Genomic DNA, 19,606 nt, shown 5'->3' with positions numbered 1-19,606 from the left:
AGCTCTGTGGCTCTGTGGCGGGGGGAGGGAGGGATTCAGGAAAAGGTCAATGGCCTCTGTCTGCCTTTCTGACTGGGAGAAAGCTGTCCCCCAGCTCTTGCCTTTATGCCAGACACCTGTTCCTTTCTTTATGCCCCTGGTGCCTTTCAAGCTACCATGGTGTTGGAGCTCAGAGGGAGTGAATCTGAATAAGTCCGTGTATGGATTCTTTAAGAGGCACTGCTTGGGATTCCAGAAGTTTCTTCCACTGATTCAGCCCCCGCTGGTTTTTGCAGCCAGAAGTTGTGGGGACTTATCTTCCTTAGACTGGTACCCTGGGTTTGGGGGCCTGGTGTGGGGCTGGAACTTCTTGCTCCCAAGATATCTGTTCCAAATTTTCATCCACCGCAGGTGGATGTGGGACCAGCCCGTTCTGTATCTTTGCCCTCTTGCCTGTCTGGATGGATGTAGTTTCTTTAATTCCGTAGTTGTCGGACTTTCTGAGTGATGGTAGTTCTGTAATTCGTTGTAATTTGATGTGGTTGTGTGAGGAGGGGAGCTGTGTTCACCTATGCTGCCACCTGACCGGAAGTCCTGAACTTCTGTTTCTAAACTGTAAAATGAGGATGCTTTTTCATTTGTGGAGTTGTCTTGAGACTTAACCACAGTTGATTAAGAGCATGGGTTCTGAGTTTTGGCAGACAGAAGTTTAATTGTGGTTCCTCCACTTATAAACAGAATAGCCCTGGGCAAATTATTTAGCCTCTTGAAGCCACAGTTTCCTTTTTTATGAAATGGTATATAGTATTAGTAGCTGTTTCACCATGTTGTAAATGCTAAATGAGATAATGCACATAAATAATTTATTAGCATGTTTCTATGAATATAAAAAGCTGCTAATGGTTGTCATTACTATGATTAATTTAAAAATATATGTAGAGACTAGCATTGTATTGTTAATAGAAAAATATTTGTTTCTGTATATTCAGTGGACTAGCTATTAGAGAGAACATGGGTGCATATATAGTTTCTTCTCATAATTACCACCAGGGTTTTATTAAAAAGGTATTATGCTTATAATGGTCAGACATCATTTAGGAAGCTTTGTGGGGTACACATTCTCATGTATTATCAGGACTTATAAAGTAAAAATTGAGGCTTGATTGTTCATTTGCTCTGTTTATTGTACTTATTTGCATCCCAATAGTGGTCTTTAAAAATTTTTACTTTGCAAATCAAAATTTTTATGTTTAACTTATGTTGAAGTTGTATAGAATACCCACATTATTTAAAATTAATACAAGACATTTACTGAATCTAATTCCATGTGTATATTGTTTGTGGGCCGGTTGTATATTGCTGTATATTGTTATTCTCCCTCTATTATATGCACGTATATATATGAGGTCTGTCCAGAAGGTATCCAGTCATGTAATATGAAAAGTAGAGACATTTTTGAAGAAGATACAAGATACAAGAAACATTTAATATAGGACAATGACACCTCAGTCCCCTTCAAAGTAGGTACCTTGGAGCCTCACACAGTTCTCCCAGCGTCTCTTCCACAGTTCAGAACATTCTGTAAAATCCTTTGTTGGAATTACCTTTAGCTTCCCCGTTATATTTTCCTGACTGTTGTCAATGGTCCAAAATCTCTTCCCTCTCAAAGATGATTTTAGTTTTGGGAAAAGCCAGAAGTCGCAGGGTGCCAAATATCTGGGCTGTAGGGCCGCTTAGTCACCGGGGTGATTTGATGTTTCACCAAAAACCTCTGCCTGAGCATAGTGCATGAGTGGGTACATTTTCGTGATGAAACTGCCGATTGCCAGTTGCCCATAGCTCTGAGTCCTTCTGAATCATCTGAATAATTTCTGCGGAGAAATGTTCAAGCTTAACATAAAATTTGATGCAGATTCGTTGCTCTCCTCACTCAGCCATTTTGAATGTGACCACCACACAGTACACATGCTCACTCAATGGTGCCTAACCCCCACCCCCCCACTGACTAGTACAGTGAAGTCGTCATTGTTCATACATGTGCATTCCAGTCCACTCTCCTTGGCTGCCTGGTTACATTGATGTTGCTCAAACTGTTTTTGTTATATTAACAATGGCTGGACTTTTTCTGGACAGATCTTATATAATTAAGGAATAGGTGATACATGCCTTTTACTTAAGACAAAATTAAAAACTATTTTTCTTAAAAATAAGTGTGTCCTTGCATTATGTCACTTAATAATAAAATGTATCTGTTTCATATACTAGAGTCTAGTAACTAGACTGAACTGTTCTGTAGCAAAGGTGCTAGGTAGAGAGTCTTCTCAATTCTGATTATACATAGACATCACTTGAAGAGCTATAAATAAATTACCAATACTCAGGTCTACTGTGGTGAGTCTGGCTTACCACACCAGCAATGTGAACTCATCCAAAGGAGACTGTTCAAAGAAGCTGGGGCATTTAAGAGTCAAAAATCCAAAGAGAGAGCATGCCCAATGGAGCCAGATCATTAGGTTTTTTCTCTGATAGCCTGAAAATGATGTCCTTGGTCACTGGCCCAGTCTAGATCACTGGGCCTGATGTTTTGTTGCTACTGATGATCTTCCACAAGGGCAGGTAGAGAAGTCCCGGCCTTTTCTACCAGTCCCCTGCCCACTTCCCAGCGTACTGTTAACCCCACAGTCCTCAGCTCTTGATTGTAATAGCAGTGGGAAGGTTTTCTTAGCATTAAGCACAAGAGCACCAGTTCGGAAACGCAGCTAGCTTAGAAATGTGGCAGTGAATATTGCCATTCTTTTATATTTTCTAGAGTTAGTTATGTCAGATATTTTTGTGGTAAGCCATAGAAGAAAATATAGTGCTTTAATGTGTATCTAGGCTAGTAAATATCCACCTAGTAAGGAAATCTGTAGAGTGTAATAAACTTGTATAAAAGGTAATGCACTGATATTGGATAAGCTAAATAGTTCATGATGCCACAACTGTATATGAACCACAGAATGGACACGTATAACCTTTTATGATGTAATTATCTATCAGCCTTTGAGGGCAGATATTTTTTTTTTCTGTTTGCTTTTGATAGAACATTTTTAGGTTATAATTAAAAAAACATTTACATTAAAGTTTTTTCTATTATACTTGACAAACAATATTATATTAGTTTCAGGTGTACAACCCAGTATTAGACATTTATATAACTTACAAAGTTATATAAGGATTAGGATAGAACATTTTAATAGTGTTTTGAGATATAATTCACATACCTTACAAGTTACCCATTTAGAGTGTATAATTCAATGGTTTTTAACATATTTGCAGAGTTGTGGAACCATCACCATAATTTAATTTTAGAACATTTTCATCCCCCCTAAAAACAGCCCCGTATTCATTAGCTGTTCCTTCCTTTTCCCTTCCTCTCTCGCATTCCCCACCTCATTTTCATGTAAATGGAATCATGCAGTGTGTGTTTCTCTGTGACTGGCTTCTTCTGTGTGTCAGTACTTCCCTCTTTACTTCCAATTAGTATTTCATTGTATGAATATACTGTATTTTCTTTACTCATTCATCATTTAGCTGATGGACATTTGTTTTTTTAAAAATTTTAGCTATTATGAATAATGCTAGTTTTAACATTTGTGTACAAGTTCTTGCATGAAGATATCTTTTCATTTCTCTTGGCATGGAATTGTGAGATTGTTTGGTACATTGATGTTTAATTTTAAAAGAAACTGTCACACTTCTTTGTGTGGCTGCACTATTTTACATTCCTATCAGCAATACCTAAGGGTTCTAGTTTCTCCACATTCTTTCTGATACCTGTTTTTGTCTATCCTTTGGATTATAGCATTTCAGCGGCTGTGTAGTGGTATCTCATCATGATTTTAATATATATTTCGTAGTGATTAACGATATTGAACATGTTTTCATGTGCTTTTTGACCTTTCTTATACCTTCATTGGAGAGAAGTCGGTTCAGCTCCTGTGCCCAGTCTCTTAACGGGCCAGGAAGTTTAATCTGCTACTTCTGTTACATGCTATGTTTTGTGGGTGCTCATTTCTTCACAGGTGAGGTTCCCTGATGATGGGCTAGTGATTTTCTTTAGCAGTTGAGATATTTATGTATTTGGACAGAATGTGGTTTTCCATGAATAACAATCCCTACTTCCTTAGGTTACGCTGCAGAACCGCGTGGCATTGCGCGACGCCAGGGTATCGGTCCACGTGCCGCCCCCTTTAGCATTGTCCTGTGATCGGTTCATGTTGGGACTGATGGGTAAGTGTTTTGTTTTGACTTCCAGTCTGTCATGGTGTGAGGGCTTTTTTTAATTTAAAAATAAATTTATTTCATGGATACATTTCTTGTCTGAATCATGAGACCGGTATCTTCCTGAAATTAATGGCTGTGTTATTTCGCTTATAGAGCTTTCCCTCTGAGCATCAAGCATGGACAGTCAATGAATGGCTGTTGAGTCTGAAGTAATTACAGATTGCCAAGCGCTTTCCTTAACTAGACGGACCTGTAATTGTACTTAAACACTATAATTTGGAAGGCTTTCTTTATTGGTGTTTCTCTAGTGAGCTATTTATTGAATCAGTGATGTTAGAAGAAAGAATATTGACTTTGGAGTCTGGCCTGCATTGGAATCCTGGCCCTGACTCTCACTCTGCGTGTGACCTTGGGCAAGCTACCTTTGTAATTACCTGGAGCCTCCGTTTTTTGTTTTTTTTTTTTTAATTTGCAGAAAGAGGATAATGGTGTCTTTCTTGTAGGGCTGTTTTGAGGATTTAATTAAAAAAATGAATCTATGTAATATATCTGCAATAATGCCTAAAATAGTAGACAGGTTGTAAATGGCAACTCTTATTCTTTGCATAGAGTCTCTTATCCCCTACCACTTACACCTCAGTCGTCATTTGTCCTGTTAAAGTGATTTCTAAATTATAAGGTTGGTGCAAAAATAATGTTCGATTTCGAGGTCTATTTTAAAAATGAAAATGCCCATGATTATGAAAACATTTATTCGTTAACATAACCTCCTTTGCTTTCTAGAACCCCATTCCATCTGTCAACTAGCTTATAAGTGCCACGCTTGTAAAATTCTTTAGGTTTTGAAGCAAAATATGAATCCAACTCATTTTCAAACTCTTCTCTTGATGTCAACCTAAGACCATCAGAATGGTTCTGTAGTCCCCGAAACAAGTGATAATCAGGAGGAGCAAGGTCAGGAGAACATGGAGGATGAAGCAGTATTTCCCAGCCAAGCTCTTTCAATAAAGTTTTGGTGAGTCAAGTTGTGTGAGGACAAGCATTATCGTGATGGAAGATGACACCCTTTCTGTTGACTAAGGAGGGTCGCTTTTGGTTCCAAGCTGCTTTCAGATGACAAAGTCGTTCACAGTAAAGATTAGCAGGAATTGTTGGATTGTTGTCTAACAGTTCGTAATGGACAGTTCCTTCCATACCCCACCACACACTCAATATGATCTTCTTCGGATGAAGTCCTCCTCTTGCTGTTGAACTCTCCTTTCTCCTCGACTGATCCATGATCGGCGGCATTTAACGTTATGGGAAAGGACCCACTTCTCAGCACCTGTAACAAGCCAACCTAAAAATGGTGCCTGAAGGTGTTGCGAAAGCAATGATTCACAGCAAGCAACACACTGTTGTGGATTCTCTGGAGACATTTCATGTGGGACCCATTTTCCAACCACTGAAACCTTTCCCATCCTTTCCAGTTGCTGTAGCATGGTCATATGGGCTACGTTACATTGTTCTGCACGTTCCCTAGAGGTAATGGTGGGGTTTCCTGTGACAACAGCTTCCAACACTTGGGAATCGAGTTTTTTTGGACCACCCTCTTTCAGCTCATTTTTCAAACTGAAATCCCCACTTTGGAAATGGGAAAACCACCTCCTGCAGCTTCTTTCAGTCACTGCATCGTCCCCATAAGGGCTCTGACTAGACTTTTCTGCTTACTTGCATGGGCACCTTTATGACACTCATAGAGTGAAACAGTTCTAATGTGGTCTTAGGTGGGACAAACAGGGATGCAAATATTGCAGACAATTATGAACAATACTTCGATAATCTGAAAAATTAAGGTATAAATTAGTCACTGTGACATCAAAAAATTATAAGAGGAGGCACAAATTTCATAAATACTATCTAAAAGTTTCTTTTTAAAAAGTCAGACATTACTTTTGCACCAACCTGATATTTTTAAGCCTTCTTCTTTACTGCCACTGTTCAGCTGGGGATCCTGTGTCTCCTTCATGAGGTCAAGAACACCTCTCTCTCTTTTCCCGTAGCTAAGTGCCTGGCTGAGAGTGGAAACCCAGTAAGCACTCATCGAATGAGTAAAGGGATGGTTGAATGGGTGAAGTCACCTTGGAGGTGACAACAACCATTGATTTCTCACTTTGCTTTCTAATTTTTCACAATACTTCCAATGTATCTTTTTAAAACACATTCTGAAAAACATATTTTTTCCAGTGAAAAACCTCTTAGGGCTCACTAACATACATTACTAGAAAAGGCTATGCACAGTCTGTTGTGTCTGCAGATGTAGTGACATCCATGTTCAGTCCCTCCTTCCATTTCCCCTGAAGTCTTGTGTTCTAACCATGATGAAATACTGCTTCTCACTCCCCAAGTCTCTTGCCCTTTTGTGTACCCCTTTCCTCTGTTCATGCTGCCTGTTCATCTGAGTAAAGAGAAGCAGTGGGGGAATGTTAGGCACCTTGTCCTGAAGTCCGTTCCCCGCTGTGTATTAGCTACGTGACCTTGGGCAAGGCTCTTCGTCTCTCTGTAGCCAGATTTCTCCTGGAAAAAAAAAAAAAAAAAAGAAGAAGAGAAGAAGAAATGGGGACTGTACTACCACCCACCTTATAGACTGGTAGATTGGTACAGGGTTGTTGTGAGGATTGAGTGAATTAATCCATACAAAGCGCTTTGAGTAACCGGCATGTTGAATACTCCTAATTTTAACTGTTGTTAATAACCACTGTCCAAAATGACATAACCGATGTTACTTTCACATTGCTTGTAGCGCCAGAAACGACTAGAACCATAGCCATTTCTGTTTATCTGAAAGGAAGTTTTGTACCACCTGACCTGGAAGGAAATGCTGTTGTTTCTTACTCCAGACCAACAGGTAAACATACAGTTGTTCAATAATTTCCAAGATTAATCAATCACTCCTTTGAACTTGTTGGAATTATGAGTTTAATGTTTAGGGGTTAAGATGGCAAAACACATTGTAAAATGTTATTAAATGAAAAAACATTATTTTCTAGTGCTAAATAAAATTGTATGTCCAAATTACTGTCATATGTTACAAATACGTAGTGGTAAGTCTATTTAGCTGATTTCTGTACATGATGTTTGACTCTGTCAACTAATAGCAAATAGGATATTTTTTATTCCATTAGAAGAATGGTATCTAGTCAGACTTCATCTATTTGAACTAAAGAGAGAAGCCTAGTCTGAATAAATGGAAAAGACTATTATGGATTACTCCAACGTTAGGGGCATATTCAGTTTTAGATATTGTTTTAGTGACTAACACTCTTTAGTATCTTACAAGTTAAAATATTGAAGAACAGATCTACTAAAATTTGACCTGTATTTTTTCAGAAGAACTCTTTTTAGATTCACAGGGTTATCCTTAATAAGATGATGGTTACCGAGGGTCGGGGAAGTATATAAAACGGGAAGATGTTGGTTAAAGGGTACATACTTCCAGGGTGAATGAGTTCTGGGGGTCTAATGAGTCTGGTGACTATGATGAACAAGGTTGCTGAGAGAGTAGATCTCAGATGTTTTCACCACATAAAACGGTAATCATGTGAGGCGGTGGAGCTGTTAACTAAGCTTACTGTGGTGATCCTTTTGCAATATATATATGTATCAAGTCATCATGCTCTGTACCTTAAACTTACACCCATTTCAATAAATCTCAATAAAAGTGGAAGGAAGGAGGGAAAGGTTATCTTCAGTCCAGTTGATATTCAATTATTACTGGTTTCAGCTGAATTGGGTCAATTTTATATATTTTTTTCTTGTATAGTGAATTTTTCCTAATAATAGTTGATTGGTAGAATAAGAATAATTTGTCATTGCTTTAAAAAATGTTTAAATGTAGTGTAATGGATGATAAGGTATCTCACCAAGGTTGCTTTTGTTTTTTAAAAACATTTCTATATAGTTTTCTTAGTTTTTTTCCTCTATTGATGCCCACTTCGCTCACTTTAGCAGTGTTTTTTAAAATGTATTTTATCGATTGTGCTTTTACAATTGTCCCAACTTTTTCGCCTTTGCCCTCCCGCCCCACCTAGCACCACACACCTGATCTGGCAATCCCCCCTTTAGTTCATGTCCATGGGTCATAAATAAAAGTTCTTTAGCGACTCCATTTTCTATACTGTTCTTAACATCCCCCTGTCTGTTCTGTACCTACCAATGTGCTTCTTAATTCCTGAACCTTTGTCCCCATTCTTCCCCTTCCCCCTCCCAGCTGACAACCCTCCGAATTATCTCCATATCTATGATTCTGTTTCTGTTCTGCTTATTTGCTTAGTTTGCTTTTTAGATTCAGTTGTTGATAGTTGTGAATTTATTGCCATTTTAATGTTCATAGTTTTGATCTTCTTTTTCTTAAATAAGTTCCTTTAACAATACTAAGGGCTTGGTGATGATGTTGAACTCCTTTAGCTTTACCTTGTCTGGGAAGCACTTTATCTGCCCTTCCATTCTAAATGATAGCTTTGCTGGATGGAGTAATCTTGGTTGTGGGTCCTTGCTTTTCATCACCTTGAATACTCCTTGCCAGCCCCTTCTTGCCTGCAGAGTTTCTTTCGCAAAATCAACAGATAGTCAACAGATAGTCTTATGGGAACTCCCTTATAGGTAATTCTCTTCTTGTCTCTTACTGTTTTTAAGATTCTCTCTTTTATCTTTAACCTTTGGCATTTTAATGATGATGTGTTGGTGTGGTCCTCTTTGGGTCCAACTTGTTTGGGACTCTCTGTGCTTCCTCGACTTGTATGTCTGTTTCCTTCACCAAATTAGGGAAGTTTTCTTTCATTATTTTTTCAAATAAGTTTTTTATTTCTTACTCTTTCTCTTTTCTTTCAGGCACCGCTATTATTTGAATGTTGGTACGTTTGAAGTTGTCCCAGAGACTCCTTAGCCTGTCCTTGTTTTTTTTTTGGGGGGGGTGATCTTTTTCATTCTTGCTTTTCTGATAGAATGTTCTTTTTTTCTTCCTTATGTTCCAAATCACTGATTTTACTTTTGCCTTCATCTACTCCACTGCTGGTTCCCTGTAAATTTGTATTTATTGCACTTAGTGTAACCTTTATTTTTCTTGGGTCTTTTTTATGCAGTTGGAGTACCCAATGAGTTCCATGAATATTTTAATAACCAGTGTTTTGAACTCTGCATCTATTAGATTGTGCATCTCCATTTTGTTTAGTTCTTTTTCTGGAGTTTTGCTCTTTTCTTTCATTTGGGCCATGTTTCTTTGTCTCCTCAATTTAGCAGCCTCCCTGTGTTTGTTTCTGTGTATTAGGTAGAGCTGCTTTGACTCCCTGTCTTAGAATAGCGTGGACCTGTTGTAGAGAAGTGCACTGGTACATTGGATGGGGAGAAGCCTTAGGTAATGGCCTGGGCAGGGCAATTCGTGTGACCAGGCTGATGGAGTTTCAGATATGGTGTCACTGCTTTGTGGCTCTGTGTGGTGGAGGGCTCAGGAGGGGGACAATGCTGTTGCCTGGCCTCTGGAGTTTTGTTTGGGAGGAAGGACTGATGGACTTTTAGTGAGATATTTCTGAAAAGAACATTGAAATTTTCAATGTTATTTTCAATTGTGAACTAAAAAGTAAGATATATTTAGCTAAATTCTCTAGATTATTTTTACTGATTGAGCATCTCAATAATCATAGGCATTATCATACTTTTTTTTACCATTGTCACATTTTGAATATACAGTTGTAGAGATTTTTGATGCCTTAATACAACGAGTTATTTCATTTGTTTTCAAGGAAAAGTAGTGACACTGTTTGAAAATAAATTTAAAGTAGAGAAATGGGTTACATATTAAATGGCCACAACAATTAAAAATGCATCATAAAGTTGTAAAATACACCTGTGAGCACATTGTTGCACATACCATTTTTGGCTATTATGCTTTTCTAGAGCTAGAATTAAAAGGTTATAAATTATTGCTAATCCGAAGGGCATAGCATTCAATGGCTGCAAGTTAATTAGAAATTAAAGTAAAAGAAGCCTATAAAAGTAAGAGAATGCCAAGAGAAGAAGAGGCATTATTCCCCAGTAGCATCTACTGACTGAAACTATGGCATAGGAAGACTAAGTGGAAATGTTAATATTGTTATGTATGTGGCCTTTCACTCAATTTCCCCCTCCCCCCAATAGTTTATTTAATGCTCTCGATGCCATTTACATATTGAGTTTGGTTTCCTGTTTGGCTAGATCACATGTCTTTACCTCTTTTTGCCACATTTATGCAGGAATAACACACTCTCCTGGACTTTGAGGATGGAAGTGCAGACATATTGTTAGGTCTTTCATTTATTCACGTTTTACTCTTGAATTGTGGGTCGACTTAACTAATTTTTATTAGAGAGCCATTTAAATCATCAGTGAGAATCTTGAAAAGTGTAATTTGTTTTCAGGCAGAGATGTATTACATTTGTGTTGTCAGTTAACCACTGATCACCTGTTGTGTTCTTTCTCCCCTCACCCTGCTCGCCTTGCTTCGGATGGATAGAGCGAAATCCTGAAGGTAAGTAAGAAGATAATGTATAACAAAATGAATTTCGGAACTGAAATGTAGTCAGTGAATTGAATGGGTGTTATACCATGAATTAGCTTTTCATGGGTTGCTTTTTTAACTACAGAAACCTCTGCAGGTATGATTCAGTTCCTCGATCCAGCTATGGAGGAGGTGCTAGGTGCCTCCTCTCGGAGAGTGTTGCCATTCAGTGTTCGTTGTTTCAGAATCGTGAGAAAGAGTGAAGCCCCATGTCTCTTTAAAAAAAAAAAATCACATGTCATTGATCAGTTATTTCTGTAAGTCATTGGTCATTTACCTGTATGCTCTATTATCTTATTTTACTAAAACAAAGGAATAGTAAAGAACAAAAGACGTTTGCCACTGGATTCTACATTATCTGTTTTGTGTGTGCCCCCCCAGGGCCACCTCTGTCTCTGATCAGATGCCTTGAGTACTCTTCTGTGCGCCTCTTTTTAGTCTTGTTCAGAACTTGTGGGGGGAATGTCATCAAAGGTCTGACTCCTTGAACTTACCTGGGTCAGTGTTAATTGTTACCCATTTGGCAGTCCCCCAAACCTTGGTTTATCACTCTACTGTAATACTTACCGTCATATGAATTTCAATAGGTTTGATGCTTAGGTTCCTGTAGTAGGTTTTGAGCTCTTTGAGAGCAGGGTCCAAGCACTCATCTTTGAATTATATAGTATTAGGGGACATGACAGGTGCTGTAAAAGAATCTTCTAATTTAGTTATTTTCCTTCTAGACATAGACTTCATTTGGTGGTTTAACTTAGTATTAGCTATTTTAAGATACATAGTAGATAACAGTGTAACAGTAATAAATATATAAGATACTTAATAATGGCAGTATTTACTCGTATAGTTTTGGTGATGCCAGCAACCTGAGTTGCATAGTATTTGGGAGGTGAAAACGTACTTATATGAGAAATAGTTTAATAGTAGTATGTGATTAGCTTAATAACATAATGTAAACTTGTCAAATTAGAATTTAGGTTATTAAAAATCTATTATTAATAATGAATATTTATAATTTACTTTGTAAATTGCATGTCACCGATAAGATTTGCACTAACTTTCGTAAAATACCATATTATTATTTAAAGGGTTTAAGTTAAAAAAGAAGTAAAGATTATTATTGAAATAATTTATTACCTGCTGCTGTAAATTCAGTCCCAACTCTTAGGGGGAAAGATCACAATACATGGAAATTTTAGTATTTTGACATAAAGCTAAAGCTGGTTTTAATGCTCTGATGATATATTTTATAATTGCAGTCAGGCTTCAGGGAGCAGAGTTGGAATGCTCAGCGTCATCTGGTAGGCAAGAAAATAAATGCTGCCACATCATTCTCACCGCACACACAAGGCTTCACATGTCAAAGACGCGTCCGCTTTAGTGGCCGCGTTGCAGGGAACGCTTGCTTTTACATGTGGAAAAAGCGAGGCCGACGAGGTTTTCTGCGGTCCCATAAGGGTTCGCGTCCATTACTTCTGCGTTCAAGTGACAGGACACGGGCAGCGTAGAACGTGACGCAGATGGAGCACAGGACGTAGCCAGACATAACAGGAAGGGACCGAGGAAGTTCTGGCCACCAGACGCTGCTACTGCTTCGGGGCCCCGTGTTTTCAGTAAGAAATGAGTCTAGCAGACCCCTGGAAAGAGGGCTACCGGCGTTCCCCCGAAGCGTGCTGCCTGTACAGAGTCAGTCTGCGCTGGTACATAGGTTCTTTTCTCTCTCTCGTTTAAAGTGCGTTTGGCTTCCCTCGTGACAGTGATCCTGGGCTCTTGGGTGTGCCAGGTGCAATTAGAGTTCTCTTCCCAGAAAAACTGTTGTGTCAGGACTGGTTTTGATGGGAATTTTCTCTCTCACCGTTACCTAATTTTGTGATTAATCGCACCATCATATTGTATTTGTGACTCCAGCCATTTCCTCTAGCAGGTAGAGCGGGAGTGTTTGAAGCAGAGGTGGTTATTTTTGGTAGAAACTGCAGCTCAGTCAGGCTGATGAATGAGCAGGCCAATACCTGAGTATTATAAATGACCAGATTTTTCTTTTCTCTCAGCGTAGCATTCAGAGTTGAATAAGCCCATTTGCCAACTAGGTAGAGAAAATATTGCTCGTGGCAAAGTGGGGACCAATGGGGAGCTTTCAGCTCAGCTGAAGGCGAGTTGGCAAGGCTCTAAATACATGTAATTCCTTCCTTCCTTCTGACAGATACACACATGCACACCCTCACACCCACCTCCCAGGGTCTCCGGCTTCAGGTGTCAGATACCATCATAGCCTGAAGAGTAACTCGTAGCCAGATTTACATATCAAGATTCTCAAGAAAATGTAAATCTCAATAGAAATGTGCCTCTGATAAACCCCATGAGTAAGTACTGGAGATTGTATTTTGAAATGCTCCGGTTTTAATTTGATGGGAAGTAATAAAAAATCCTGGCATGGTGATTTTTCTTTTAAAAGATACAGTTTCTTTAAACTGGTTTCTAGAAGATTTCATATTTCACCCCTCTATGGTAAAACTTTTCAAGATGCCATCATTTAAAAAAATTGCCATAATAATTTTATTAAGTATCAGTGTCATCATTTTTCAAAATAATGTTTTCCAAATGTTCTGTGAAACAGGTTTGCAATTTCTGGAGAAAAAAGAAATCCTGGAGGGGTTCTACAAATCTGAGCCATTTCAGACCCTTGCCCAAACGTGTGATACTGTTAACTGACCTAACTGAGCCGTGAATTGAGTTATAATATATTTCCCTTGTTGGGTGAGTTAGTGCCTGCAATCCGTTTGTTTCAATTTCTGAGAACATGTATACGCCACCAATTTCTTTAACTCTGGGTTCTTGGAGATTTAGTAACAATCTTTAAATATAGACTCACTAACATAAAGCAAATGTTGATCATAACTAATTATTATTATTATTTACCACAAATTCAATCAGTACCTGATCCAAGGGAAACAGAACCACGGTTTCAGCCATATAGTTTTAGAAGAACAGTTATAGCCAAATTTTGTTTGAACCAGTAGCTCAGACCTTGGCTCAAGTATAGAGAAACTAGCGTATTTTTGTGCATATATGAAATTATCAGAAGACGAAGGATTTCTCCTGCTATTCTGTTCATTAAATATAAAGGAAATGAAAATAGGTTTCAGTTTTTTGTGTGCATTCCAGTCTGCATCCCTTAATTGAGGCTATGATTTGCATATTGTTGAGGAAACATATTAGAAAGCATATTTTCATAATTTGGGGATATCTGGAATATATAAAGTTGGAAAAATAATGCTTCAAAATATTTTTTGTGGTGATATTCATAGTTGTGGTTTGAGCAGTAGCTTAGATCATGCTACCATAATATTTTGAGTCAAAATATTTCACCAGTGTAAAGTACAAATACACATGCCTTTAAAATCTCACAGAATGTCAGGAAATCATACCCTGGTACTTTTCTGAAGAGCCACGAGTTATAATTTGCACCTGGGATTCCAGGGCAAGTGAATTTAACATCTGTTGGTTATGAGCAAAAAATGAGCTATGTAGAATTTGATGGATAATAGATTATGTTGAAGAGAATGAAAAATGTGCTCCACATACTCTGAAAAACTATCTAATTGACCTCATATATCAACATGTTTCCATTGCTGATGATCTCTCACTATCCAAATGAATCAATAACACTGAAAAGTGGGTATTCCCAGCTTGGTAACTCCACTCCAACTGACTAACAAAAGACATTGCTAATTCTAGGGGTCCTGCTTTGGGATCATGTCCCCAGACTTGAACTGCTCTTATTTGCTATTTTTAAGCTGCTCACTATAAAGAAATAAAGGAATTAATGTGCGGGTCCATCAAGTACAGTACAGCAGTCTACTGAGATACAGGTTTCTGTATGCTACCTTTCATCTTACCCAATCAAAAATAGAAGCCTAGCCCTGGCCAGGTGGATGAGTTTGTTGGAGCATCATCCCATGCACCGAAAGGTTGTGGGTTCAGTTCCCGGTCAGGGTCTGTACCTAGGTTGTGGGTTCAATCCCTGATTGGGGCATGTGTGGGAGGCAACTGATCATCATTTCCCTCTCACATTGATGTTTCTCTTTTGTCTGTCTGTCTGTCTGTCTGTCTCTCTCCCCTTCTCCCTCTCCATTCTTCTCACGCCTTCCTCTCTATAAAATCAATAGAAACATATCCTCAGGTGAGGAACTAAAAAAAAAAAAAAGAATCCTAGAATAAAAGGAGAGAAAACTAAAATTGTAGAATTGCTTTTCTGGATTTATAAGTGGAGGGCCTAATTTGCTTTGGTTTCAGTTTCATTCTCTGTAAAAATATTGAAAGGGATTGAGTCTAAAAAAATTTTAATTCTGCCCCTGACAATGTGATTCAGTTGGTTGAGCATCGTCCCATGAACCAAAAGATCGCTGGTTCGATTCCTGCTCAGGGCACATGCCCAGGTTGCAGGTTTGGTCCCCAGTTGGGCACACAGGGAAGGCAATCAATGGATGTTTCTCTCTCACATCAGTGTTTCTCACCCTCTCTCTCTCCCTCCCCTCGCTATAAAAATAAAAATCAGTATGAATGACCCATGGACATGGATAACGGTGTGGGGATTGACTGTGGGAGCAGAGGGTGGGCTGGGTGGAGGAGGGCAAAGGAGGAAAAATGGGACAACTGTACTAGGATGACAATAAAACATTTAATAAAATAAAAAATGAAAGAAAAACATTTAAAAAAGCTTTCAATTCTGACACAAAACTCTTTATTTGTATTTATTGTTCAGTTACTATTTCAATCGGCCTGCATACATAATGAAAACTTTGGCAATTGAATGACCATGGAGGCCTTTCAGAGTGTCACTTAACTGACACGTAAAGTTAAGTGGATTGAGGAAAATTCATATGAAAGTAATATTCTTAATATTAATACAGAAAATATCATGAACTTCAGTAGAACTTAAGGAGAGCAAATTCTGCTTGCATACTCGTAATTTATTGCAAATGGTTAATTGTAATTTGAATTTTTAATGGGTAAAATAACTAAAGATTAAAAAACTTCCGGGGTAGAGAAATCATTAGATGTGGTCATATAGTATCTTCCTGATGTAAATTTCATATTCATTGCTCATTTTAGCTGCTAGTCTTAAATTATTTCTAGAACTTTGAAGTTTAAAGATAGTTCAGTAGTTGACTGTAACTATATATAGGTTTAACTGTGATGATTTTTAAAATATGGTGTTACTGATAAAGACACACTTCCTTCCTGTGTTCATTTTTAAGGTTTTATTTTTGCCTTTTACTTAAAAAATTCTGCAATTATATGAGTTTCAGGCGTACCGCCTGGTGGTTAGACATTTATATAACTTATCTAGTGATCCCCCTGATATTGCCTTGCACTTTTTGACAATAATATTAAAATGTGAATTATGATAGTAATGGGCTGTTATTTCAGTTATACGAGGCAAAATGGGCAGGCAGCAAACTTAAACTAAGATATGTTGCTGCTCAGTTCATAGTACAGATTTTTTGTTGTTGTTGTTAAATTATTTGTCAAATCTACGACTCAGCGTTTCTCTCTTTTTATTTCAGGCATCCCTCGGGTTACCCAGTGTAAATTTAGACTTCCCCTGAAATTAATCTGCCTACCAGGTCAGCCATCAAAAACTGCAAGCCACAAACTGATTATTGATACCAACAAATCTCCAGTCAGCCTTCTCAGTCTCTTTCCAGGTAGGACTTCTGAAGTAACATGCCTGTGATATCAGAAATGTTAGGAATTTAGAATGGAATCCTTCATCAGCAGGTAATGATGGGGTAATTATCAGATAATTGTTAAGTCAGAATATAAAAATACCTCCAGGATTTTTCCTTTGCCTGTTCAAAGGCAAATAGCTTATATCAACAAGGTAATAAGGTGTACCTTTTACGTTTGATTAAAATTAGTATAATCATTATTTTGCTTCAGTGTTCAGAAATGAAAACATCAACCGTTTCTTCTTAGACTGTGGAATTTTTTGGCTTGGAATGTAAATATTTATCATTCATTTTCATTGTAGGTTTTTGGCTATGTACCTTTTCAAAGTATGGTCTTCTGCCCCCCAAAGTAATCGCATAAGTAGGTGCGCTCCGTGGCTCTGCTGTCAGGCGCAGCTGGAGGCCACAGATGTTCATTCTCGGGCCCTGGTCATGTAGAAGAGGCTTCGCATGTAAAGCTTCGTTATCACAGTAAACGTTTGGGACATTTGTGAAGGCGGAACTTTGTCCGGGTGTCAGTTTTTCTTTCTGAGTAGCTTAGAAAGAAGAGAGGTGTTGATTGGTTCAAACATCTTTAGTCACCAGGGGTTCTACTGTGCCCCATCCGCTCCCTTTCTTGGTGATGGGGTGGAATTAAAAAGACAAATCTGGGAATTAAATCAACCCTTTTAAATCCTTCATCAAAAGAGTCACTGTTGACTATGAGCCGCATCCTCACCCTTGCATTAGTGGGTAGGATTTAGAATACAAAGAATATTTTCCACGGGGTTTAGCAATTTATGGTAAGTCAACTTTTGTGTTATTAACTACTTAAAGTGATTAAAATTTATTTCCCATTAATTTGAAGTGTTTAAAAAGCTTTATTTCTGTATAACTATGAAAAGCCTTCAAAATGGAATGTTTTTTATTAGTTGATCTGTTTAGTTTGAAAATGGAATGCATTTTATTATAACTGACCCATTTAGTTTGATATATATATATACAAACACACACACACACATATATATATATTTTTTCTTTTAGCAAATAGTTTTATACTTTTTGGTTTTCCCTTTTCCTTCCTCTTAGTCAATTTTCTTATAACAGATTTGAATTATAAAAAAGGCAGAAAGAAACACTGCCTTTACAACATCATATATAAATGTATTAGTTCTGTGGGTCAGGGCACATCAGAGAAGGAAAACTCTGACTCCAAAAAACCTCCGCTGCCTTGCGGCATACCTCTTCAGGGGAAAGGCTAAGGGAGTAAACCCCGACAGAAAATCCGGAGCCGGAGTCCCTAAGGCGGTTCGACGTTGTAGTCAACACCGGCAACTCCTGCGGCGCACCTGAAGCCAAGCTGTATTGACTCCGTCTTTCCCTTGGACCCTTCAGCTGCGAAGAGAGGGGGGGTCTGCTGCATGGGCAACAGCAGACCCTCCATATCACCCTGCCCAGGCTCTGTAGCTTCAGCTTCACTGGAGAGGACACTCCAGCGTCATCGCAAGATGTCGATTCAACACGGGAGGAGACAGATACCGTGTCACTCCCGAGTCGGACTGCACAGCCATTCTCGGCGGTGCAGATAGACTCTTAAGAAGCTACACCATCGTCTCTCGAGACGGACGGCTGCCGACGAGTTCTGTGGGTCTCCTATACCATCCTGGGAGTTTAGTAGGAAATTATATGTTGCACACTGAATTTATTGGTGCCTTTGAAAAATGTTTAAGACTCGAGCTTCTGAGTGGTTGATATTGACTGCAGATGGAGGAAACCCACAGCGATTGAATAAAAATGCATGCTTTTGATCAGAGAGGTAATCTCTGTAAGCTAGGGAAGGCTTAGATAACTCATCCCTTTTTCTCTTGATTTGGGGCTTAATTATGTTTGATATCTTAGGTATCTTAGGCTTATCAGCATATATTTGTTTCTTTTCTCACTTTATAAATGGGATTTAATGGTAGATTTTAAAAATTTCCCTGAAGATCCAACGTATGTGATATAGCGTGTTCTTTTTGAAGTTCCTGGATTTGTGTTCATAATGAACATGCTAGAAGCCCGCAATTGTTTAAAATAAGCTCTCTAGGTACTTTTTCACTTTTATGAGTACTTTTCCTTCTGGGATTTATAAGACTTTTATATGGTGATGTCAAAGTTGCTATTGAAAATCTACTTTTTAACTGAAATGAACAAAATTAATGAGCTTCATAGAGAAGAACTAAATCTACTTTTAATCTACATCTCTTCCTGTTTGTTTACTTCAGTTCTTTTTTTGTAAAGAAAAATAGGTATATTTAAAATAACTTTGATTTCTCTTACTACAAATGAAATGTGAAATTTAGAAATAAATAACCAAAAAAGAAAATAAAAACCCAGAATGTTTGATCCAATTTTATTCGACATCAACATATAAAAGTCTTACATATCCCAAGAGTGAAAAGTCCTTGTGAAAAAGGGAAAGCAAAAAAGTATCAAGAGTGCCTCTTTTAAACAATGACAGGATTCCAGCACTTTCAATATGCACACAAATCCAGGAGCTCCAAAGAAAAAGAACACGTTATATCCCACATGTCAGATATTAAGGGAAATTAAAAAAAAAATCTGTCATTGAGTCCCAGAGTTCAAACAACGCTCTGTTTTTGCAATCTTTTTTTCTCTTCACTCTTTATGTGGGGTCGTTTCTATTGCTATCCACTCAGGTAGTTTTCCCCTGCGATGCGTGGTGGTGTGCGGGTGATCCCACTCAGCGCACTGGTCCTTGTCACCTCGGACGCAGTAGCTGTCATCTCTCAGAGTTTAATAGGGATCATTTTTTTCCTTCTTAAAAGTGTCTTCCACGTCTCTCCTATCAGTTCTTTGAACGTGGATAACAGTGTAATGACTGTTTCAATGCCCCTGGGTACCAATTCTGTCGTCTGTATCATTTCTGCATTAGTTTTGATGGATTTGCTCTTTGTTATGGATTGTAATTTTTCCCTCCTTTGCATGTCCTGTAATTTTTGATTGAGGAACAGAACTTCTGAGTTTTATGTAGTTGTGCGTTGAATATTTTGGTTTTCCTCTAAATAATCTTGAGCTTCTT

The 19,606-nt window shown here is 38.2% G+C and overlaps 1 protein-coding gene across 1 annotated transcript in view; it reads left to right on the top strand.

Annotated features, from left to right (window-relative positions):
* Window positions 1-19,606, top strand: part of BBS9 (Bardet-Biedl syndrome 9) — a 343,600-nt gene that overhangs the window by 152,834 nt on the left and 171,160 nt on the right. The window contains exons 13-16 of the mRNA XM_090287031.1: window positions 4,149-4,251; window positions 7,028-7,132; window positions 10,772-10,786; window positions 16,381-16,521. Of these exons, the coding sequence (XP_090143157.1) occupies window positions 4,149-4,251; window positions 7,028-7,132; window positions 10,772-10,786; window positions 16,381-16,521 (364 nt within the window). The remainder of the gene's footprint in view (window positions 1-4,148; window positions 4,252-7,027; window positions 7,133-10,771; window positions 10,787-16,380; window positions 16,522-19,606) is intronic.

This window comes from Furipterus horrens, unplaced genomic scaffold, assembly GCF_987537825.1.
Source record: "Furipterus horrens unplaced genomic scaffold, mFurHor1.1.pri manual_scaffold_9, whole genome shotgun sequence".
Classification (NCBI taxonomy): Eukaryota; Metazoa; Chordata; class Mammalia; order Chiroptera; family Furipteridae; genus Furipterus; species Furipterus horrens.
Note: the sequence above shows the minus strand (reverse complement) of the source record. Positions and strands in the feature narration are given on the sequence as shown.